The 24,792-nt window shown below is 52.5% G+C and overlaps 1 protein-coding gene across 2 annotated transcripts in view; it reads left to right on the forward strand.

Annotated features, from left to right (window-relative positions):
* The first annotated feature begins 401 nt into the window (after positions 1–401).
* The window catches only part of Dopey2 (dopey family member 2), an 80,097-nt gene continuing 55,706 nt past the window's right edge, over positions 402–24,792 (forward strand). For both annotated transcript variants that reach the window (XM_013504576.1, XM_013504580.1), the window contains exons 1-3: positions 402–566; positions 18,015–18,196; positions 18,452–18,622. In XM_013504576.1, coding sequence (XP_013360030.1) covers positions 429–566; positions 18,015–18,196; positions 18,452–18,622 — 491 coding nt within the window. In that variant the 5' untranslated portion in view covers positions 402–428. The remainder of the gene's footprint in view (positions 567–18,014; positions 18,197–18,451; positions 18,623–24,792) is intronic.

A 24,792-nucleotide genomic window follows, 5' to 3' on the forward strand; every position in this document is an offset into this window, starting at 1 on the left:
TCATTTTTTTGATACTGAGAGTTGAACCCCGGGCCTTCACACCAAGCTACACCTTCCCCTCATTTATTTTTTTGGGAGGATCTTCTGAATTGCTCAGGTTGGGCTTTACTTTGGGATCCTCCTGCCTCAGCCTCCCAAAGTGCTGGCGTTACAGCTGTGCACCACCACACCCATTTTGTTTTCTTTAATGCTTTATTTTTTTCCCTACGTGATCTGATAGAATATTTCCAATTTCCTAAGCTAATTGAAGAGGATTGATTGGCCAAGACCATTCAGGCCAAGATGTTGTCCTTGGGTTTTTTAAATGGCCTGTGGCAGGCAGGCCATCTGTAAGCTGAGTTACCACCGGCATTGGGCAGGAAAGAATTTTCCTCATTGCTTACTGGTGGCTTCACTTTCAGATATTTTCTCCACTGTGAGAATGTAAGATGGACCCAGAAGAGCAGGAGCTGTTAAATGACTACAGATACAGAAGTTACTCTTCAGGGATTGAAAAGGCTTTACGAAATTTTGAGTCCTCCAGTGAATGGGCCGATCTCATATCTTCACTAGGCAAGCTCAACAAGGTACGTAGGGTGTATGCTTTTTGGGGCTGGGGACACGGTTTTCTTATTATTGCAAGGAATCTGAGATGATTTTGACAAATAGAAAATATAGGCAGGCTGTGTTGGAAAACATGCCTATAACCTCAGCACGCAGGAAGCTGAGGCAGGAGGATCCCTGTGAATTTAAGGCCAGCCTGGGCTATATAGTAAGACTGTCTCAAAGAAAAAAAAAAGAAAGGAAACGAATTCCATGTATTCCAAACGAATATATGGAAAAGAAAAACCACCCATAGCCTGGTCCCCCAGAGTTCCCTCATTACCTGAAACAGTGTATATACCGCCTAGATCTTTCAGAGCCTAGAATTGTACAGTGTTGGTGTAAGTTGAAGGATCTTTATCTCAACAATGCTTGTGTCTACACAAGATAAAATTTAAAATTATAAGCTGTTCAGAGATTGTTCTTTACACACAGCGTAGGATTTTTACTGCATTTTCTTCTGTTTTTTAGAGTGATTCTTTAACTGCTGACACTCTTAAAAGAGTAAGGTAAACACTGAATCCTGCCCCACACTAGCATAAGTGCAGGTGTAGCTCTGTGTGCATGTGCACATATGCGCGTGTGCGTTCTTGGATGAGGAAAAGCAGGTCTGGGACGACCCGCGGGCATCAGATGTGGCCTTGACCTTGAGCACCACTGCAGCCTGGAAGTGGGACCACTGGGTGTGCCTGTCCTGCCCAGGGGAGGGGGACAGAGTCGCTCCCAAACACTCAGGTGGCCACTGTGGCCATTGGTGGAGGACACCAGGGCTAGAAGTGGCTGCACAGCTCCGCTGGGGCTCTTGGAGACCTGACTTTCGAACGGAGCACAGGACAGGAGACGGAGGCATCCAGCTCTGATCTGCAGCCAGGCCAAAGGTCAGGCCGGCTGGGAAAGTCTGGTGACCTCATCGAGAAAAGAGAGACAGACAGACAGACTCCCCTGGCTCTCCAGGGGAGGCTGTGTGAGTGGAGTGACCCTGGCCCACTGCCTGCCACCGCGTAGGGGAGGTGGCAGGGAGCAGTTCTGAGCCTGTCAGCCTCAAGAAGATGGGCAGTTAGTACAGCTCAGGGTCCAGAAACTGCTCTTCTCTTGCAGGGCGTGTTTATATCACACGAATGTCAAGGCCGCATGCTTGCAGGGTGGACAGGTGTGTTCTCAGGTCTTCCTTTAAGATAGGACACAAAGCCAGGCATGGTGGCGCACGCCTGTAATCCCAGCACTCGGGAGGCTGAGGCAGGAACATCCGTTGGGAGTTCAAGACCAGCCTGGGCTGTGAAGTGAGCTTAAGGCCAGCCTAAACTGCATAGTGAGACCCTGTCTCAAAAAAAACAAAAAAAAAAAAGATAGGATACAAGCACTTGGGAGGCTGAGGAAGGAGAATCTCCACAAAGTTCAAGGTCAGCCTAGGCTACACAGGGAGTCCCTGTCTCCAAACAAACAAAAACGCACAAAGTTTATTGTTTTATTTTGGTTTTTTGGTTTTTTTGTTCATTTGTTTGTTTTTTGGTTTGTTTTTCTTTTTGTCTTTTTGAGGCAGGGTCTCCTATGCAGTTCAGGCTGGCCTTGAGCTCACTTTGTAGCTCAGGCTGGTCTCAAACTCATGATAGTCCTCCTGCCTCAGCCTCCCAAGTGCTGGGATTGCAGGCGTGCACCATCACGCCCAGCTAGTTTTTTGGTTTTGTAGGACGGGATCTTGCCATACAGTTTAGGGTGGGCTTGAACTGTGTAGCCCAGGCTGATCTCCTGCCTGAGCCTCCTGAGTGCTGGGATGACAGACAAGCATCAGTCACCATGCCCGGCTTAATCACCTCTCTCCAGGCGCCATCCCCACACACAGGCCTATCCTGAATACTGGGAGTGAGGACCTCACAGAGGAACTCACAGCAATCCTCCTGCCTCAGCCTCCTGAGTGCTGGGATTACAGGTGTGCCCCACTACACCTGGCTTCACACATTTTAATTAATTATTTTTACGTCCCCATCTCCTTCCCTCCCTCCTTTTGGTTCCCTTCCCTTTCACAAAAGATCTTCCTGTTTCCTAGCATCTTTTATTTTGCTCTTTAGTTCATTTATACTTTGGGTCTCTCATATCAGAGAAACCATGTGATAGTTAAGCTGGGGCCACACAAGACGGGCACTGGTGGCAATTCCTGCCCGTCCTCGTGGACGTCAAGTAGATCCTGTGCCCGAAAGTCGAGCGGCCAACACAGGATCCATTTGTCTCTGGCAGCGTCCCATGTCCTTGGCCCTGGAATTCAGAAGATGCAGCAAATAGTGCATCAGCCTGACTCCCAGACCCGGGGGCCGGCTCCTGAGTCTTACTGTCGTGGAGGTAGGCTGCTGCTCGGGCAGCACTGTGGCTTTGTTCCCTGACCCAGGGATCTCGTAACTGAGACTGCGAGGGCATTTGGGATGCAGGCTTGGTCAGCAGCCACAGTGTGAGCCTCTCTCACACTGCCAGGCTGAGGTAGTGCTTCTGCAAAGAGCATTTCTTGCCAGGCCTTAATCCCAGCACTGAGGAGGCTGAAGCAGGAGGATCACCGTGAGTTTGCTGCCAACCTGGGCTACGTGGTGAGACCCTGTCTCCAAAAAAAGAATATTTGTTTTTGCCCAGAAGAGTCTGCTGTGCTGTGTAGTAATTTGTAGCTAGGGTGAGGGCGAGGTAGTGCTTTGTGTCTGAGTAAGAGTATTTTTGCCAGTTCTTCCTTTCCAGTCTGCTGGAAGGATGGACACAGTCCCAGTTTGGAAAGATGAATGATCCCTCCATGCTCTAAGGACAAAAGCTCATCGAGCAGAATTGAGTTGATGGATAAAGGAAAGGGCTTGCGATCCGCTTACAGCACAGAAATTCTGCTGAAAAAGTTAGGAGGCTGGAAAGTTCCCGGCAGGCCTGGTGTGCAGGATTCCTGTCTGTGCCGTTTCCCCCTCCCCCAAATTTGTCTGACACCTGAATCTTCATCTGAAGAAAGGGCTGCTGAGTAATTTGGATTAAATGAGGCTGTCGTGTCTGATCTTAGAAGAGGAGGGAAGGCTGGGGATGTAGCTCAGTGGCATAAGCGCCTGCCTGGCAAGCACAAGGACCTGAGTTCGATTCCCGGTACCAAAAAAAAAAAAGAGGGAGGGAGAGACACCCATCTTGCTCTGCTCTTTCCCTGCTGTGTGAGGACAGAAAGAAGCAAGTCTGCAGGGAGACTGGACCAACGGTTACCTGGCTCACAGAGGGACTTCCCTGTGGTCCTGTGAGAAGTGACCTCTGTTTAAGCCACGTGAGCTGAGGTGTTTTGTTGCAGCAGCCTAAGCAACTCATACAGAAGGAACTAAATTAGCTGGGTGAGGTGGCTCATGCCTGTAATCCAGCGTGCAGGAGGCTGAGGCAGGAGAATCACCATGAATTTGAGTCCAGCCTGGGCTGTGTAATGAGTTCAAGGCTAGCTTAAACTACACAATGAGATCCTGTCTCAAAAAAAAAAAAAGAAAAAAAAAGAAAAACCTACATTAAACTTGCCTGCTTTGTTTTGTTTTGTCTTTTTGAGACAGGGTCTCGCTATGCAGTTCAGGCCTGCCGTGAGCTCACTTTGTAGCCCAGGCTGGTCTTGAACTTGCAACACTCCTCCTGCCTCAGCCTCCCAAGTGCTGGGATTACAGGGGTGCGCCATCACACCTGGGTTCTTGCCTGTTTTTCAGTCAAAACTGTTTGACCATGAGTATCGACATTAAGCTCATTTTTGAGCCAAATACAGGCATTTGGGGGCTGTGGGCTCTTTCCAGGGTCTTGTGTGGAACAAAAAATTGGACAAGACACACACAAAAGGTAGCGAGGTTTTACATGTATTAAAGACAGGAAAGAAGGATGCACTGCAGAGTGAGAGCAGGCCAGAGAGAGCAAGAGTCAAAAGGTTCACAGTGCTGTCGTTTGTACCCCATTCTGACCTCAGATCCGGGCTCTCTGTCTTAGTTAGTTTTCTCGTCACAGAGACAAAATACCTGACAGCCAAAGTTAGGGGAGGAAAGGTTTATTGAGCTCACAGTTTGGTGCATAGCGGGTGGGCTGTCTCCAGGGCAGGGTGGCATGACAGGGATCACAGAGAACAAACAGTTCAAGGCAGACAGAGGACAGCAAAAGCAAGCGACAGTAGCAACTTCTGTCTGCCCCGTTTATGTTCTATCTAGGCCACTGGGCTCAGGGTAGTGTCAAACCAGTCAGTGGACTAATTTGGTAATCACTCACCCTTAATCCCAGCATCACACTCTCTAGGTCCAGCCACCTCTGACAAAGCCCCACCTATGAGCACATGAGACTGGGGGACATCTAGACACAAGCCAGAACACTGTCCTACCAAAAACCTGCTTGATTTTGCAAAAGAACTGAAGATAGCATTCTCTAATCGGTCCTAGGTGCAGGCCTTGGGAGCTGTTTCTCTGTGTGTCCTGGATCTCTGATAGACAGGTCCGGCCCACATGCCCCCCCTTGGCCACGCCCTAATCTGCCTCACTCCACTATAGATTAGTTTGCATTGTTTAAATTCTCTCTCAGACTGCTCTAGCCTCTTTCAATCACCACAGCTACGTGGAGAGTCATCAAGCTGTTGTTGATACTTCATTCTTGCTGAGTAAGGTCTGTCACTGGCAGGGTTCAGGGAGTTGAAGAAATGGGGACCTCAGCTTGGCCCACCAAGTAAGTCCTTGAGTCTCAGCACAGAAAAAAGAATTTCAGGATGCATCAGTGAGAGGCATAGACAGATTTTCCTAGGCAGAGTTAGGAAATACACACGGAAGATAGACTGCCGGCACTGGAGAGGGGGCAAACTGTGGTCTGCAGGTGTTTGGGGGGTACCCTTTTTCCCTTTTGGTTTTTTGAGACAGGGTCTGCCTATATAACGCAGGCTGACTTTGAATTTTCAGTGATCATCCTGCCTCAGCCTCCTGAGTGCTGGGATTGTCGTTGTGTACCACACACCTTGCCTTGGAGGCATCCTTTAAAGATGTGTGATCTAAGATGTTTTGCCTAAAAGCATTCTTTGAATCTTTTGAGTCTGTTTCTTTTTGTCAGGTTCCTGCCCTTACTGTTCTTTTTTCTTTCTTTCTTTCTTTTTTTTTTTTTTTGCCAGAGTCTTAGTATGAGGTTCATTCTGGCCTTGAATTTACTTTGTAGCCCAGGCTGGCCTCAAATTCACAGCAGTCCTTCTGCGTCAGCCTCCCGAGTGCTGAGAGTATGGGTGTGCACCACCATGCCCCACCTCCTGCCCTTATCAAGGAGGTAAAATTTTAAGCCAGGTGTAGTGGTGCACACCTGTACTCCCAGCACTCGGGAGGATCCTAGGGCCGGGGATCTTAGGAGAGGGGGATTGCTGTGAGTTTGAAGCCAGCCTGAGCTAATAGTGTGCTTCGGGTCAGCCTGAACTGCATAGTGGTGGTGGACCTGTGGCACGCGTGCTATAGCAGGTTGCTTGTATCACTCAAAGCTCTAAGAGGTTCACCATCACTGACGTAGGGAGACCCTGTCTCAAAGCAAGAAGGTGAAGTTTTGGATTCTTGGTATCTTTAAGGGATTTGGGTGTGATGGGCCTAGAGGGGAAAGAGCAAGGTAGGAGGTACAGCTCTGAATAACCTGGGGCAGCTTTGACCATCCTGAAATTGCAGCTTTTTTAAGAGCACAGTTTTAAAAGGGTGATTTTCTCCTTGCTTAGCCTGTCCTACCTCAGATCCATAGCTGTGCGTCATTTGCTTATCCATTTCCCTCTAATGGACATTTGGGTTGCTTCCAGTGAGTATGTGTTTAATTTTTTTAAAAAAACTGCCAAACCATGTGCCAAAGTGGCTGGACTGTCTTGGGCGCCCGCTGTGTGCAAGAGCCCAGCCCCTCTCGGTCCCTCTCAATACCTGCTGCGGTGATCACCACGTCAGCCCGTTGGGGAAAGGCGGGGGAGCTCTTCCCAGTGGCTTTTGCATTTCCCAAGGCTAGACAGTCACCGCATGGACATTGCAATGCTATTTTACTCCGTAGGCACGTGGCACAAATGTAGCTGTAAGAGTCTTCACTGTTAGCGGGGCGTGGTGGCTACACCTATAGTCCCAGCACTCTGCGGGGCTGAGGCAGGAGACTCAGAGGTTGCCTAACCTGGGCAACTTAATGACTTAGTGAGACTGTGGCTCAAATCAAAAAGCAAATTCAAAAGGAAATGTGGAAACTGGTTATCTTAGTGAATTTATTTCTGAATTTTTCAGCTAATTGTTTTGAGTTCTTCAGATAGGCACAGCATCCCCCAATACTGCACTTGAGGGGTTTTGAGTATTATGCTAGTATTTTCTGAAAATACTAAATGAAGACACCATCAATATACTAGTTACAGTAACGTTAGCTTCTATAACAAAGAAGTCCAAGCTCCAGTGCTATATAAAAGCATCCATAGTAAGGTATGGGTCTGCTTGGGTGTTTTGTTTGATTTTTTTGAGAGAGGGCTCAGGCTGCGCTTGCACTCACTGTGTAGCTCAGGCCGGCCTCAGACTCACAGTCATCCTTCTGCCTCAGCCTTCTGGGTGCTGGGATCACAGGCGTGTGCCACTGTGCCTGGTTGTTTTGTTTTGGTTTTGTGGTGCTGGGGGTTGGATCTGGAGCCTGGTGCCTGCTAGCTCTGCCTCTGAAATGTAGAGGTTTTCCAGGCTGTAGTAGCCCGGGAACAGATGGCCAGGCCCGGCCTCCCTGCAGGACCTGGTCCCACTGATTGTGTTTTCCTTGGCAGAGGTTAATTTAGACTTGGGCACCTGACGTCCTCCCGTCCCGGAGATGTGGCAGGAAGGCTGTGGCCAGCTTCTGGGAGGATTTCCTCCAGCACACAATTACAAAGCAACAAACACTTGATGTTTGTTTCATTTTGTTTTTGGCTCTTGTATGCAGCTTTATAAAAATTTAATTCCTGACCCTATGGCTGACGTCTGAGGCCAAGACAGGAAGAGGAGGGTTAGAAGCTAACTTCCTTGGCAATATAGGGGGCCAAAACATTGAGTCCTTTTGGGGTGTTGTGGAGCCTTTGTATAAATCCTAGGCGGCGATGTGCCCCTGTGGACTGGGGTCTCAGCCTCGGCCCAGTAGATGCCTGGGGTGTGGGTGGCTGCTGTGTGGTGCGCTGTAGGACGTTCAGGAGCCTCCTGGCCCCTGTCCACGACGAGCTGGTTTCACCCCAGGCCCATCCCCACCGGTCAGAACTGTCTCCAGACATTGCCCGAAGTCGTCAGGTCCAGCAGTCCGAATGAGAGCCTACTGGAGGTCTCAAGAGAAATCTATGCGCGGGGCTCTGGGAACTGTTCTGCGCATGTGTCCGGGATCTTGTAATTAACAGATCACGCCTGCTTCCCCAGCCGGCTTCACCACACCCTGATCTCATGTCTCCCTTCCACCTGCCCCCAGAGCTGGTCCTGTGACACTCACTCCTCCACAGGTGGCTTCCTGGGGACACGGCTGTAAGGGGAACCCATGGAGCAGGGCATCCATGGGTCGCATCGATCAGATGTTACTGAGCACCATGCGACAGTAGAGACCCGCACTCTTCACCCGCCGCGGGGACTGTGCTCTTGTTCCCCGTGCCGGCTGCCCGGTCATCACCTGCCGCAGGAGCTGTGCAGAGGTGGCGCATGTGCATTCCGGGCGAAGGATCCCGTGTGCTGTGGCCAGCTGGGTGCTCCGATGGCCGTGTCCTGAGCTTGGTGGGGGCAGCTGGTCCAAGGCCTCCTGTGCCTGCCCCAGGGTCACGTGTGCGGCTCCAGAGAGCTTCGGGAAGTGTAGTGGAGAAGACAGCAATCTGGCCCCATTCTGATGGGTGTGAGGTTTGAGGAACATTGAGTTCTGTCAGGAGAGCTTTTAGTACTGACGCGAGTGTGGGGTTTGTAGTGAGATAAGCTTTGTAAGGATTTTGTTGTTGTCTTGGTGGTGGTGGTGGTACTGTAGGTTTGAACCTGAGCCTTTGCACAGAGCTACATCCCCATCCCTTTTTTATTTTGAGACCGGATCTTCTGACTAAGTCTTTGTGTTGCCCAGGCTGGGCTCAGACTTGCAGTCCTGGTTCAGCCTCCCTTCTAGGGGGCTGTAGACTCTCTTCAGGGATTCTTTCTAGGTTCTTGTTATCCTGAGCAAATAATTGGGCAAGACACACAAAAAAAAGTAGCAAAGCTTTACATTTATTAAAGGTAAATGTTATGGTTTATGAGGATGGGCCTGGGGTGAAACCAGCTCGAAACCAGCTCGTCGTGGACGGTGGCCAGGCAGCTCCTGGTTTTTTTTCCAGTACCGGGAATCGAACTCACGACCTTGCGTTTGCCAGGCAGGCGCTGTGCCGCTGAGCTAAATCCCCAGCACCCCCGGGCGGCTCCTGAATGTCCTACAGTGCACTGTACAGCAGCCACCCACACCGAGAGCCTCATGCAGGCGTGGGTGCTTTTACAGAGGAGGCTGGATCCGAAGTGTGGTGCTGGGATTAAAAGTTCATGATTACTAAATCAGTCCACTGGTTGGTTTGGCACTGCCCTAACCCCTGGTAGTCTAGGTAGAGTATAAAAGGGGCACAAAGAAGCTGCCAAGGTCCCTTGCTTGCTTTGCTACCTTCTCTCCACAATGAACTGTTTCTCCTCTTCAATACCTGTCTGCCATGCTGCCCTGCTTTTGAGCCAGCCGATGATGGACTAAAATCTCGACAAACTAAACTAAACAAACCTTTCCTCCTTTAACTTTGGGTGTCGGGTGTTTTGTCTCAGCAACAAGAAAAGTAACTAAGACAGTAGGAAAAGAAATAATCTCTGCAGACTGAGATCAGGCCACCAAGGGACCACAGCGGCCAGGAGGTAAGTAACAGAGGCCTTTTGCGTCTCTCACTCTTCAGGCTGCTCTCAGAGCTAGACCGTCCTATCAAAAACCTGCCAGTTTTGTGCAAGAAAAACTGAAGATAGCATTTTCGGATTGGTCCCAGGTTCAGAGCTTGGGAACTTTCTCTGTGGACGGGTCCTGGATCTCAGTGACTGACAGCTCATGCCCACTTGCCCAGCCAGCTATCTGTGCCCTGATCTCCTGCCTCCCTGGCATTACAGATGTGTCCCACCCACTTGGCTCCAGGGTGCTCTTTATTCTTTCCCAGCTCTGACTTGAACAAGTTGACTTCCATATAATTTCTGTGCTGGGTTTGTTAAGTATGTCGTTTATACGTGGATGAAAGTACGTGTAGAAATCCCAGAAGTACCCTTTCCAGATACCATGTGTGGTACCAGTACCGTCAGGCCTCTGCTGTGTGATTATAAAATCTGAAGTGTTTCTGTGCTCTTCTTGCACCTTGTACCTTTTGAGGTCTAGACAAGGATCTGAGGGGCGTGTTTGTCCATATCTTTACTCTCTTTTCCTTGGTTCCTCGACTTCCTCCCTCCGTGTTTCATTACTCTTGAGCCTGTTAGCTTGTAACCCCCACCTCTGAAATTAGGGTTGTTTCTCCTGTGAGCCTCAGTAATGCATGTTGGGGCTTTTGGGTTTTGTTTTTTGAGACAAAATCTCATTACGTAACCCAAGCTGGCCTCAGACTCACAGTGGTCCTCCTGCCTCAGCCTCTCAAGTGCTGGGATTACAGACATTTGCCACCCTGCCTGGCACCCTAGTAATATACTTGCCAGCCGTTATCTTCCCCTTTACACGTGAAGAGGCTGAGCTCAGCAGCTTGATTAGGCCTCCCCTGTGCAGGCCGTGTCTGTGTTCCAGCCGCGCTGGCCCCGTGCAGAGCCGGAGCTCCCCGGGACAGAGAGGACGACAGGCGTGGCTGAGGATGTGCCCACTGTCCAAGAAATGGGAATGTGTTCTGGAGCCAGGGCGAGAGAGCTGCGGAGCACTGCAGCCGTCTGCAGTTTCGCAGTGGGAAGACGGCGGGGGTCGGGGCAGAGGCAGCGGTGCAGGCGTCCAGTGAGGGAAGTGAAGAGCGGTACTGCCTGCGCCAGCCGTGCACCCTCACCTTGCGTTTTGGTTTATTTTGCTGTACTGGGGATCAAACCTAGGGTCCCTCTCCACTGAGCTACATCCTCGCCCTTTTTCATTTTCCTGCCCGGGTGGTACTTGACTTCAGTCCTCCTGCCCAGCCGCCTGCACTGTGGGATCTCCGGTGTGCTCCCTGTGTTTGGGAAGTAAATCTAGCACACAGAACCCCAAGTTGTCTTGACCAGGCAGCTGGGAGCAGCCTGCATTGTTGAAGGCTTGTAGCTCACGGATACCGTGTGTGTGTGTGTGTGTGTGTGTGTGTGTGTGTGTGTGTGTGTGTACACGTATGTGTGCATGCCTGGGGTGTATGCACCCATGGGTGCGTGTGCACCTGCACATACGTGTGTACACATGTGAGGGAGGTGTTTCTGTGTGGCATCTCGTCGCTGAGACACCATACGAACACCCACAACTTCAGAGGAGGGGAGATTTATTCTGGCTCATGATGACAGACCACGGCTGGCTGGCGTAAACACAGCGAAGCCACCTTGAAGGGCCGCACAGACGAGAGCTGCTCACCTCCTGAAGGCCTGGAAGCTGAGAGGGAAGGAGAAGTGGGGGGGGACGACACACCCTGCCGGCCCCGCCCCGGAACCCGCCCCTAGCAACCTGTGTGCGGGAGCACGTTAGTGTGTCTGTGCTAGGTGGGTGTGAGCAGGTGGGTGTGCCCTGTGCTCTTTGTCACCGGCCCCTGCCGTGGCTTTTGAGCTGGGCACGCGGAGCCTCCCTTGCCAGCAGAGCCAACTTGGGGAACTGAAGCAAGGCGGTCGCAGAACTGCCAAGCTTCCAGCAGTGCCAGCCCCGGCTTCGCCCTGCCCTGTCCTGCAGCCGTGGCTCTGGCAGGGTCCGCTGAGCTCTGGCCAGCCCCAGCCAGGCTGAAGGGCACCCATGCCCCACCGGTAGCCATGGTCCCAGCAGGGCGGCTGGGCACACAGGTCCGCAGGCAGAAAAGGCCCAGGGAAGGGGAGCCAGGGTGGGAGAGAAGCTGGTGTTACGAGTTTGAGACCAGACAGCATTTTAGTGCTGCTCTTGCCCACGTCGAAGCTGTCCCCTCCGTGCAGCGGGGACAGGGACAGGCACAGGGCTGAGAACAGGCTGCACAACCCAGGGGTTCGGGTGAGTTTGAGTGTACCGAGTCCCCAGGCCTGTTCGTTCTGTCTGAAGGGCACTGGCCACGTCTCTTGGCAAAGGTGGGCTGAGTGTTAAAGCTGGTGTCATTTGGCTGGTGTGAGCCTCGCTGCCACTGCAGCCTGATGGAGCGTGGAAGGAGCTTCTGGATGGGGATGCCGGCTTCCCGTAGGCAAGATGGCGTCTCCCCCAGGGAGACAGGCATGTCTCACCACCGTGTGTGCGGTTCCGGTGCACCTGGCAGGGCACACTCTCCAGTCACATACTCGCAGTCCCTTGCAGACAGGCATTTACCAGCCTGCTAGAGTGGGTTTGCACTAGTGAGCCCAGCACTGGGGAGGCTGAGGCAGTGAGATTACCGCAGGTTCGAGGCCAGCCTGGGTAAGACGCTGTCTCATTAAAAAGAAAGTAGATTTGGGCTGTCTCTTCCAGTAACTTCAAAAGGAAACATTTAAAAAATTTATTCTTTTTTTGTTTGTTTGTTTTTCCGGTACTGGGAATCAAACTCACAACCTCACGCTTGCCAGGCAGGCACTGTACCGCTGAGGCACCGTACCGCTGAGCTAAATCCCCAGCCCCTAAAAAATTTATGCTATGGACTACTTAAAGCATTTTAAAAATCAGGTGTGACTCTTCCTACTCCTCACTTGTGTGGTTATTGTCTTCTGTTAAACATTTTCCTCATTGACTGCCTCAGTCCTCTTCAAGCACGACAGTTACCCTCTGCGTTCATGGCGGAGCCTTCAGGGTTTCCCACACGGCACCGCCAAGGCAGCGTGAGATACAGGGAACACCGCACGTCAGGTCACATGGTGCCGCGGGAAGCCAGAGTCAGACATTTCTCCTTGGTGAACAAAGCGAGATATTTCCTGGTCTCTAGTGATGAGGCTGGGTTGTAGTTCAAGTCCTTTTTTGTGGTTTTGTGGTGGTTTTGTTTTTGCAAACTTACATTTTATTCTTGCATTTTGTTGCTGTTTATTTATTGGTGCTGTGGATCTGACCGAGGGCCTTGTTCACACCGAACACCCACTGCACCACCAAGCTACACTCCAGCCCCTGTGATTTTGTTTAAGGTCAACCTGTGGAGCCTGTGAATGTAATGAGGTCAAAAATGATGTAATTATATCTTAATTGTGGTTCCAGGAAGGCATTTAGAGTGGTACCTAGCTCGTGAGTGCAGTAAGTAAGACAGTTTAATTTCCTGTTAAATCATAGCTTTGCTTTCCATATTGCACTTTAAAAGTGATCTGAAAACGTGGCTATTTCTCCTCAGTTCATCTCTTTCTCGGAGATACTCATTCTGTAGTGGTAGAACATTTCTCACAAACTATGTATGTTGAGCTTAATAGCCAGCCAATTTGGGTTTTTTGTTTTTGTTTTTGTTTTAAGACAGGGTCTTGCTATGTAGCCCAGGCTGGTTTTGAAGTCCAGGTGAACCTCCTGCCTCAGCCACCCAAGTGCTGGGATTACAGGTGTGCATCACCACGTTCAGGCAATTTGGGCTTCTGGGGCTTTGGAAATCTCCACCCAAGCCACAAAACTCCCCTGGGAGTACTTCCTGGGTTTGTCTCGCTAGCAGAGCAAAGTACCCGAGGCGGAAGTTGGAGAGGGAAACAGGGTGAGGCCGGCCCGGCCCACCTGTGCCAGGCCAGCCTGGCAGCTCTTTAGAGGATGCGGGGTCTGGGGAGAGAGCCGGGCCCCGCGCCTGTGGCCCTGTGTGAGTCGGGGAGGAAAGGGACTGAGGTCGGACACTGGCGGGCGCCGGCCGTGTGCGGGGCTTCCTTCCTCCCCGGTGGCGGGCGCTGCTCCTCGGCACAGTGTGCAGCCGGGTTTAATGGTCTTCCTACTGTCCGTGCGCCCGCGGGAGCTGGGCCTGTCGGTCGGGAGGAGTGAAGACACTGTCAGAGAAAAAGACAAACCCCCTGGGACTTTAGAAAACAGCGTTCACTAACTCCCCGAGCAAGGAACCGTGTGTGCATTCACAGTGTGCAAACACCCACGTGTGCGCGCTCACCTGAAGAGGAAGTCAGGGGTGTGCAAGAGCTGGAAGGTGATTGCTTTGCGCCACCACGCCTGGCCCCCTTCACCGCCCTTCTACCACCCCATGGCACTGAGCACGCTCCTGCCTTGCAGCCGTCACTGCCTCCGTCTCCAGAATGTGTCCTCCTGCCCTGGAGACCTATCCCCGTGACACAGACGCCCCCGCGCCGGCACCCGCTTCTGTTTTCTCTTTCTCTGAATGTGTTGACTCGGGGCCTGGCCTGAACCGACAGGACTTGTTTTAGAACTGGTTGTTGCACTTGGCCCTGCGGCCAGGGCTCACCGAGCCGTCGAATCCCCGAGTCGGAATTGCTCGCTCTGCACGGCTGAATCGGGCTGCCCTGCGTGCGCAGCTCCTCGTGATCCATTCTCTTTGGGGCACACGGTGCTCTTTTGGTGAAAACGAGGGTGTGCGAATCCCGGCTCGAACCCCTGCTCTCTCCGGATGTGTACCCGGGAGTGGTTGAGGTCCCAGGGTCCCACTCGTGGATCAGTAGATAAAATGCCCGGCCCCTGGAGGGGCCGCCACCCCTCCCCCAAGGTGGCCATGCGTTTGGCGTCCCCAGCAGCAGTGCCTGGTGCTCGGCAGTGACCCTGGCAGGCAGGGGCTGCTCCCATGCGACCCTTCTATCTTCAGCGTCACTGGCATCGTGTCACCACACTGAGAGGCAGTGGGAACCCCACCCCGGGTCCTGCTGAGCAGTGTCCATCAGAGCCTGGGCTGGCTGACCGCGCGGCTCTCGTGTGAGGGCATTGAGGTGACAGCTCACAGACGGCGTGTCTGAATCCAGGTCCAACCAGAGAAAGCCACAGTGGTGGGGGACCCTGTGCAGCTCTGAGGGTGTTTGTTCATTTGTTTGTGGTGCTGGGCATTGAACCCAGGACCTCTGCCCTGAGCTGCATCCCCAGCTCTTTTCACATTTTTAAAATTTTGAGACAGCACCTCACCAAGTCACTAAGTTGCCCAGGCCGGGCTTGAGCTTGGAATCTTCCTGCCTCAGCCTCCCAGAGTGCTGGGATCATAGGTATGCACCACCACACCAGGCTGAAGCTCTGAGTGTTTAGTGGCAAAGAGGAGGGAATAAATCACTGAATGACTTTCAGCCTTTTAGACGAAGAAACGTCAGCCCTCTCCATCTGAGAAACGCTGTGCTCCTCCTTTCCTGGCCGCCCACTGGGGCCGTGACTCACCCTTTGCTCGAGTGCCCACAGCCAGTCTCGCACCCGGCGCCTTCGTCACCCAGCCCCCTCCTCGTCGTCAGATTGGTATCACTGCTTGCACCCAGGTAGCCTGCATCCCCAGTGTCCCAGTGCCTGCGTCAGTCGCTGCCCCTGGTCTGGCGCAGGTGTGAGCGCTGTCAGAGAAGAGAGCGAGTGCAAGGGTGAGGGAGCGCAGACACTCGCGGAGCCGTCCTCACCGAGCACCGTCACAGCTGTTCTGTTTTCCCTTTACTGCTGACACTTCCGCCGAGCCTAAGGTACACGCTAAACCCCGTCCTGAGGACGCCTGTGCAGGCAGCCCCAGGCCCTCCGCCCCTCCCCCTGCATTTGTATGCGAGACACACGGCACTTCATAGGGACAGGCGAGGTCACCTCCGGGTGACTTACGACATGGTTCCTGGTTTCCTGGGGACCCAGGCTGGGAGGGACTTCCTGGCACCCCTTGGTTCATGAGCTTGGAGGAAAAGGGCCTGCTGAGCGTGGAGCCAGCTTGTAAAGCTGGTGCTGGAAGTGACTCACAGTTCTTTCATCTCATCAGTCATATTGATGGGCTGGGGTCAAGGGTCAGGGCGAGGGCAAAGGGATCAAGCCTCGTGCACAATGAGGGGCGCAGATGTTCCTGAGTCCCGAATGCCCCCCCAAGGAAGGACTTGACAGCCATGGAACTGCAAATGGCAGAAGTCCTCAGAATACAAAAAAGGGATTTAGTAGAAGTTAACAAAGAGAAGACCATCTTGTCCAAAAATAGCTGTTCCAAGCCAGGCATGACAGTGCATGCCTGTAAGGCTAGAACTCGGAGGCTGAGGCAGGAGGATTGCAAGTCTGAGGCCAACCTGGGTAAGTTTACAAGATCTTGTCTCAGAATAAAAAAGTGAAAAGACCTGGGGACATAGCTCAGTGACAGAGTGCCCCTGGGTTCTGTTCTAAGATGTACAAAGACAAACACGCCTCACGGCTCTTTCAGGCAAAGACAGCACCTGCCCTCCTAGCTTGCACTGTGAAGAACGCCCATCGCTTTGGGGCCCAGCACTGTAGAATTGTTGCCTGAGGGCCAAGTGTTTAGGGCTGGTTGGCAGTAATGCTCACAGGAGCTGGCTGATGGTCACTTGGGGATTGTTCCTGCTCCCCGGTGTGTTCGAAAATGTCCCAGATAAGATGTGCCCTTTCCCATTCATCACCCATAACCGTGCCCTATCTGCGGCCCTCCATTACAGAGTGTGACTTCAGCGGCATCAGGTCCTTTTTCATGCACTTCAGCACATTATTCAGATTCTCTTACTGGCTTTCCCTCGTTTTAAGGTACTCAGCTCCCCGTGAGTAATATTTGAAGATTTTTTTGATGATATTTAATTGTGTCTAATTTTGCAAAGATGCAGTTTCATTGAATGTGTGTGTTTAGACCTCAGGCCTTTGATGAAAAATACCATTTACAGGCCAGGCGTGGTGGCACATACTTGTAATCCCAGCACTCGGGAAGCTGAGGCAGGAAGATCATTGGGAGTTCAAGGCCAGCCTGGGCTACAAAGTGAGCTCAAGGCCAGCCTGAACTGCATAGCGAGACCGTGTCTCAAAAAGACAAAAAAAAAAAAAAAAAAAAGAGACAGAGAAAGAAAAAGAAAAATATCATTTGCTTTCTCTTGCTTCTCCTCCCATACAACCTGAGTGTGTGTCAGAGGCAGGGTGGGTTTCTGTTGGGAAGAGGAAAGCCGTCCCTTTCCCTAGAGCACAGGCCAGCGGTTCCGGCTGAGGGTGTTTCGCCCAGCGTGCTGAAGACAGCAGAGATGAGTCAGGTGCCCCCTGCAGCCTATGGCCAGGGCACGGTGCTGCCCCCGAGCTGAGCGTGTTGTGTGGGAGCGGAATGAGCCAGGTGCAGGGAGGAGCATCCTGGTGAGGGACTGCAAAGGGCAGGTGGGAGCCGCAGATTGTTCTGCATTAGGGCAGAGGGTGAAGCTAGGGTCTGAAGGAGCTGGGCAGGTGGGAGCCGCAGATTGTTCTGCGTTAGGGCAGAGGGTGAAGCTAGGGTCTGAAGGAGCTGGGCAGGTGGGAGCCGTGCTGTGGAAGCTTTTGAGGGGCACCAGGAGCCTGTGTGTGGTGGTTTAGGCCTGTAGCGACCCACAGGGCCTCCTGCATTTGGCAGGTGGCTAGATGATGGTGGAGCTCATGACAGACTTGTGGGAGGGAGGAGGCGGGGCCTGGCTGGAAGGAGGCAGGGCCTGGCTTGGAGGAGGTGGAGCCTAGAAGAGGGGCTCCCTGGGGTGTGACCTCTGCTTCCTGTCTGCCACACCACCGCCATGCCACCCTGCCTTAGAACCCAGGGTTTGTCCGGCATGAGCAGATGAGTGAGTGACGGCACCCACTTTCACCATGGCAGCAGACTGCCGAGATGAAGGTCTGGGAACCTTCCCTGAGAGCCCTCTGCCGTGGCCACCCTGAGCCGCAGGAATAGCTCTGGCACCGTGTCCACCCCGGGGTGCTTCCCACAGACAAGTCATGTGTCCTGCTTATGGAACCCTCGTGGGGACGTCATCGCTCTGTCCCAGGGTCATGGTGGTGTGCTGTGCACTTGGATCCCCACCACCACCTGCTGGTGATGCCAGGCTGTGTCCCCCGGCATAGCTGAGCCCCACTGAGGGCCACCACGCTGGGGAGCTGAGCCAGGAGAGCGATGGGAGAACTCGGGCCGCTCCATCTCCCTGGGCAGGCATCCGGGAGATGGCACATGCACCAGCGTCCTCCTAGGGCCAGGCGGCTCCTACTCCAGGCCCCTGTGTGCTTTCTCATGGGCGTGTGGACTGGCGGCTTCCTGAGGTAGCGGCACAGAGCCCTCATCTGCACATGGGCCCGAGCAGCTGGCCCGATGGTGACGGTCGCTGTGGTGCCAGCCCTCCTCCCGCGTCAGCAGCAGGCTTCTTCCCAGGCCTTGCCGCCCCGGAGCCTGGCTTGAGGCTCTCCCTGGCTCTGCACGTGCCGTCCCTCTGCCGCCTCCTCACAGCCGCCGGGCGGTCTCCCCGGTCTCCGCTAAGGCCCTCCCCTGTCTGCAGGCGCTGCAAAGCAACCTGAAGTACTCCCTGCTGCCGCGCCGGCTGGTCATCAGCAAGAGGCTAGCGCAGTGCCTGCATCCCGCCCTGCCCAGCGGCGTGCACTTGAAAGCTCTGGAAACCTACGAGATCATCTTCAAAATCGTGGGCACCAAATGGCTGGCCAAGGACTTGTTCCTGTACAGGTACAGTGCTCCTCCCCGTTTCGGTTCCGGGATCAGAAAACGACAAGCAAAATAAGTGTGGGGGCGGGGGGGCAGGCACCGCAGCCGCTGGCCCCAGAGCCGTTCTTGGCCAGGGTGGGCCGTGGCCGGGGGCAGAGCACTTGCCTAGCATGTGCCAGGCCCTGGGCCCACCCCTGCACTGCAGGAACAGCACAGACCAAACCCCACCCTCCCCGCAGCCCGTGGCACACCTCCCACCTTTCCTTCTCCCCACAGCTGCGGGCTGTTTCCGCTCCTGGCAAACGCGGCCATGTCTGTGCGGCCTGTGCTCCTCGGCCTGTATGAGAAGTATTTCCTTCCGCTGCAGAAGCTGCTCCTGCCCAGCCTCCAGGCCTTCCTCGTGGGCCTGCTGCCCGGCCTGGAGGAGGGCTCCGAGATCTACGACAGGTGACGGGGTCATTCTACCTCTTCCGAGAGTTGGGAAGGCGCAGGGGGAGGCAGACGTCCTAAATTTCTCCGAGGTCCCTGCTCCACTCAATACTGTGTTCTTTTGATTTTTTTTTGAGACGGGAGTCTCAATATATAGTTCAGGCTGGCCATGACCTCTCTGTGTATCCCAGACTGGCCTTGAATTCAGGATCCTCCTGCCTCAGCCTCCTGAGTGCTGGGAGTGCTGGGATTATAGATGTGTGATCTTAAATACATGCTCTCCCTAACCTCACCACATTGCCTAGCCAGAGGGGGAGTCCCAAGCCGAGAGAGAGCAGGTGCTTTACCTGGAGGAAGGTACTAATTATAGAGGGGCCACAGTGCAGGGTTTTCACTGTCCTGGCTGTTAGAGTTATCCAGAGTCACAGCTGGGAGCTCGCGCCTCCTCTGCCCGGGAAGCAATGGCCCTTTCTGCATGCGTTCCACTCCCTGTCCGCCGAATCCCTGTGTCCTATGGTTACCCCCGTTTGCAGTGAGAGTGCCAGGTGGGGGCACATCACAGTCCACCGTCAGCAAGCCCAGAGCCGGCCCCGCCCATGTGGGTCAGCTTCCAGGATCCCTCATCTTTTGTCTCCTAAATAATAAAGCAAAGCCGGGTTCATAAAGGCAGGGCCTACAAAGGCATTGTCTTAACACATTGCAGCAGTACCTTGAGGACTTGTAAAGCTCCTATGCACAAAAGTTCATGCAGCGGCTTGGTTTCGTTTCACTCCGTATATCTGTTTGCTTTTTGCAAAGTCTCACTCCGTAGTTCAGGCTGATCTTGAACTCACTGTGTAGCCCAGGCTGGCCTCAGGCTTTGAACTTGCAGTCCTCCTGCCTCAGCCTCCTGAGTGCTAGGATTACATTACACATGTTTTGTTGCTGCTTAGGTGTGAGTGAGTGTGAGTCCATTTAAACTTTCACACTCTTGGGTATACGCATTGTTCTTTCCTCAGAGAATTATAAGGAACTCAGTTCTAACCCAGGCACCGTGGTACATGCCTGTAATCACAATTACTCAGGAGGCTGAGGCAGGAGGATTGCAAGTTCAAAGCCAGCCTGAGCAACTAGCAAGACCCTGTCCCGAAAGTAAACTAAATTAAAAATGGCTGAGGATGTAGCTCAGTGGTACAGTACTTACCTAGGACGTGTGAGCACCTGGGTTTAGTCCCCCGTACCACAAAACACAGGACCTGGGACCTGACCACAGCGTGTTAACAGTCCTGTGAGATGCTGCAGTGGTTGGCCTCTGCGGATAGGGGCTGTTTTAAGAGCCTCTCCACAGCAACGGTGACTCTGCTTGGAAATTTCCATCCGAGTACACAGAGCACCGCCGTGCTGCCCTGGTGTGGGCAGAGGGGAAGTGTTAGGGGCGGAACAAGAGGGCCTGGGGACAGAGGGTGCCTTCTGTTGGCGTCGGAACCAGGGCTTGAGAACCGAAGCCAGAGGTGTGCACTCCTGTCGGGTTTCACACAGCCAAGGAGGCTCTGGCCTGACTGTTTCCCAGCAGAGAAGCCCGGACCGTCCCTCCTCGGGAAAGGCTCTGTCTTGTTAGCGCAGAGCGCGGCCGGGGCAGCGGGCTCGGGTCACGGATGGCAGGGTCACACATGAGGCCGCGGGAGGGCCACACCGGGCCTGGTGTCTTCCAAGCCCCAGCCCAGGCTCCTCGAGCAGTTCCGCTGCACTTCCTGCTCCGATAACGGAGTGTGTGCCTGTGTACAGGTGTGCGCATCTGTGAGCGGGGGTTTCCATCACCTGACGGATGCCCGTGTAGTTCCCCCAGTTGATTGCCATCTGCTGAATTTGCAAGCCCGTGAAAATAGTAGTCGGAGGACGTTTGTTTGTTCTCTTAGCTGATGAACAAGGGTTCATGTGAACAGTTGGTAAAGCTGTTTAACATTGGTGATTTTTTCCCTAGTTGTCATTTGTCGCACCGAGAGCTGAGAGCTGCGTGAGTCACTGGATAGATGCGGCTCTCACAGAAACCAAGCCTAGCCAGCACCTGCCGCCCCGGGACTTGTTAGTTATCAGCTCTCTGGTCTGCTGGTCAAAGGTTCCCTAAGCTCTGAGCAAGGGTGTGACAGGCACCGCCCGCGAGGGGACAGCCCCCGCTGGTGTCAGTGCTGTCTCCTTTTTAGTCTGCCAGCGTTTGGCAGCTGCTTCCAGAAGTGCTTGGGAGGTGAGCGGAACACCCAGGAGGAGAGAGGTGCACGGGGTCGCCGAGGCCGGCACACAGGGAGGCGTCGGGCCAGGCGGATGAGGCCGGGGTGACTCACACGTTTTGTGGAGGCAGTGGATACCAGTCCTGGTTTGTGCTCTTTGGTAAACTGCGAGAGATGGAAACTGTGGCCGGAGTTGGGCGGTATTGCTCACCCCGCCTCCGTGACCCTTGGCGGCATACACGTTATCTGCTGCCGGCCAGAAATCTCTGAAGAGCGCCTGTGGAACAGCTATGCAGCTGTTTTGCTCGCTAAGAAAACAAGGTTAGAAGCAGGAGAACAACTAAGCTCCTCTTCTGTGGAGGCCAGAGGTGACTGTTCCAGTAGTTTGTAAACCAGCAGGTGGCACATGCCTGCATAGTCCCAGCACTGGGATGCTGAGGCAGGAGGAGGCCAGCCTGGGCTCCGTAGCAAGTGCAGGCCTGAACTACACAGGGAGACCCTGTGTCCAAAAGAATTTGTTTGTGAGAGATCAGCTGGCTTACTGGAAATTTCCATTTGAATCGGGATTTCCCCTGGGTGGATGTTGCCCAATCCCTCCCTACCCTGGTTGTGGTCGGCTCGGGGGAGGTGCTGCTGGAATTGGGCAGAGGCCAGGGTATTGCAAACGTCCTGTGCTGCATATAGCCGGCCACGACAAGGCATCCAGCCCGAGTGTCGGCAGTGCTGAGGCTGACACAAACGTTTGTTGTTTGCTTCCCTTTTCAAGATGGGGTCTTGCTGTGTTGCCCAGACTGGTCTCCATCTCCTGGGCCCAAATGATCATCCTGCCTCAGCCTCCTGAGTAGCCTGAATTGCAGGTCTTCACCGCCAACCGCCCTGAGATACCCTGATTTAAACAATCTAGTAATATTTATGCATTCTTCTTTTGGTTGACTGATGAGGACTTCTGGGCCCTGGGCTGTCCCACCCCTTCCATGGCTCTGGATTTGACCCTGGGGTTGGTTGTTGTTATTGCTGGGTTTTATTGTTGTTTTTTTTTAACACTTGATCTTAGCCAAAAGGCCGAGAAGTAATTTTCTTTTTTTGGAGCGGGGTCTTTGCTATGTAGTTCAGGCTGGCCTTGCACTCACTTTGTAGCCCAGGCTGCTCTCGAACTCAACAACGATCCTCCTGCCTCAGCCTCCCAAGTGCTGATTACAGGCTTGCACCACCACACCAGGCGATTTTTTTTTTTATTTTAAAGTGAAAAAAAAAATTTCAAAACAAGATAATAGGAGAGTAACAATGGTTACTACATTGCATATTGTTATCCTTAAATTAGTTACTCAGAGTACAGGTTATAGCCATTTAATTGTCTAAACAATATTAGCACAAACCTTTTTAATGAACTAAGAGAAATTAGAAGTGTAACCATCTTAACTATCTTATATATATAAGCTTTTTTTTTGCTTTTCCCTTCTTTCTTTTCTCCCTTCCCCCATCCCAGTTTCTCTTTCCTTTTGAACAGTTTCTTCCCATTTCCCAATATCTGTTCTGCATTTTGGATTTCAATTTCTCATGCCAGGGAGACAATATGATGTTTACACATTTGCATCTGGCTTATTTCACTTATGAGTATGGTCTCTTGGGGCTGGGGATTTAGCTCAGCGGCAAAAACGCCTGCCTGGCAAGCGCAAGGTCGTGAGTTCAGTTCCTGGTACCGGAGAAAAACCAAAAAAAACAAACAAACAAAAAAAATGAGTATGGTCTCAAGTTGCACCCATTTACCTAAAAACCCTCAAGTTTACCCTTCTTTATAGCTGAGTAGTACTCCATTGTATAAAAAGACCTCATCTTCTTTATCCATTCCTCAGTTGATGGGCATTTGGATTATTTCCGAGATGTAGCTATTACAGATTGTACTGCTATAAACATGAGTGCACATGTACCACTCTGGTATATTTTCACTTCTTCTGGAAAAATACCCAGAAGGGAAATAGCTGGGTCAAATGGAATCTCTAGTCCTAGTTTTCTGAGGAATCTCCACACTGATTTCCACTGTGATTGCACCAGTGTACGCACCCACCAACAGTGAGAGAAGGGTCCCTTTTTCCCCACAGCCCTGCCAGCATTTGCTGTCGGTGAATTTCTTGATGGTAGCCATTCTTTCCAGGGTGAGGTGGAATCTCAGTATTGTTTTAATTTGCATCTCTCAAATGACCAGTAATGTTGAACATTTTCTCATATATTAATTTGCTGTTTGTATTTCTTCATCTGAGAAATGTGTATTCATCTTAGAGGCCCGTTTTTGGATTGTGTCTTTAAATTTGGGAGGTCTGATTTTTTTTTTTTTTTAATTCTTTATATGTTCTCAATAGTAATCCATTGTCTGAGGAACAGCTGGCAAACATTTTTTCCCACACTGCTGGTTGTCTCCTCACTCTGCTGGTGGTTTCTCTTGCTGTGCAAGAGCTTCTTTATAAGATGAGATCCCACTTGTTGATTCTTTATGATAGTTCCTGTGCGATCGGGGTTTTATTCATAAAGTCTTTGCCTACACCAATGTCTTCAAGAGTTTTACCTATTCTGTCTTCCAGCAGATTTAGTGTTTGTTTTAATATTTAGATCTTTGATCCATTTCAGATTTAGTTTAGCACATGGTGAAAAATATGAGTCTAGTTTTAATCATCAGCATGTGGAAAGCCAGTTTTTCCAACACCATTTATTAAAGAGCTATCTTTCTTCCAGTGAACATGTTTGGCACCTTTATCAAAGATAAGGTGGCTGAGTGTGTCTGGAGTTGTTTCTGCATCTTCTAATGTGTTTCACTGATCCTCGAGTCTTTTTTTTTTTTTGCCAGTACCATGCTGTTTTTATCACAGTAGCTTTGTAGTATAATTTCCAGTTGGGGATTGTGATGCCCACGGCCTTCCTTTTGAGGCCAGCCTGAGCCACACAGTGAGTTTAAAGCCAGCCTGAACTACATAGCGAGACTCTGTCTCCAAAGAAAGAAAGAAAAGAAAATTGTGCTGAAGGTTGAGGGTTATAACAGAAGTGTGGGAGCCACAGTTACCTGACAGGTCTTCTGAGTGCCAGTGTGTGCCCTTCACCAGGCATGGGCACAGAGCATTGGTGAACAGCAGAGCCGGTGGTGACCGAGGGCAGTGTGGCAGGAGCCCCAGCCCTGCTCCTGCACAACATTTCACTTGGGGACTCATCTCATTCTCACGAATGTCACGAGGTGGAACTTGTCCCAGATCCCACCGCTAGGACCCAGTCACAGGACACCAACTGCAGAAGCCCGGGTGACCTGCCTGTGACACTGCATCGGGCCTGAGGGAAGCCAGGTGTAGTGGCACATTCCTATAACTTCAGCACTTAGGAGGCTGAGGCAGGAGGATCACCGTGAGTTCAAGGCCAGCCTGGGCTACATAAGCAAGTGCAAGGCCACATGGCACTACGTAGTGAGACCTTGTCTCAAAAAAAAAAAAAAAACACCTGAAAGCTTGCGGGAAGTGGAACACTCATGGGCGGGAATCAGACTGTCCACTCTGGAGGCCCTGCGTGCGAATCCCTTCCACCGGGTCGCTGGCTATTCTGTCACTCAGCCTGCAGGCTGCATCCAGTACTGGCAGGGATGGTGCTCTGAGTTGCAGGTGCCGCGCCCAGCAGGCAGGGCCACCTTGGCCAGTCGGCGTCCATGGGAACAGGCCGTCCTGTCACAGTGCCTCCCAGAAAGAGGTGTGACTTGGCACCCTGGAGAGCGGGCTCGGATGGGCGGGAAGTAGCTGTTGGATCTTGGTGCCGGTCTCTGTGTGGACGTGCGGTGGCGGTCAGAAGGAACACAGCTCCGGCTGTGTGGATTTGCAGGCTAGCGGGAGGCCGGGCCAGGTTCGCCCCTGGTTCCAAAGTCACAGGTCGTCTGGCTCAGCGGTGGCTGTGCTCGGGTGGGAGTACCATTGTAGCTGCTCAAGTCTTCAGTCACGGCATCCACAAATGACCCCT

Source organism: Chinchilla lanigera, unplaced genomic scaffold, assembly GCF_000276665.1.
Source record: "Chinchilla lanigera isolate Chin_1 unplaced genomic scaffold, ChiLan1.0 scaffold00006, whole genome shotgun sequence".
NCBI lineage: Eukaryota > Metazoa > Chordata > Mammalia > Rodentia > Chinchillidae > Chinchilla > Chinchilla lanigera.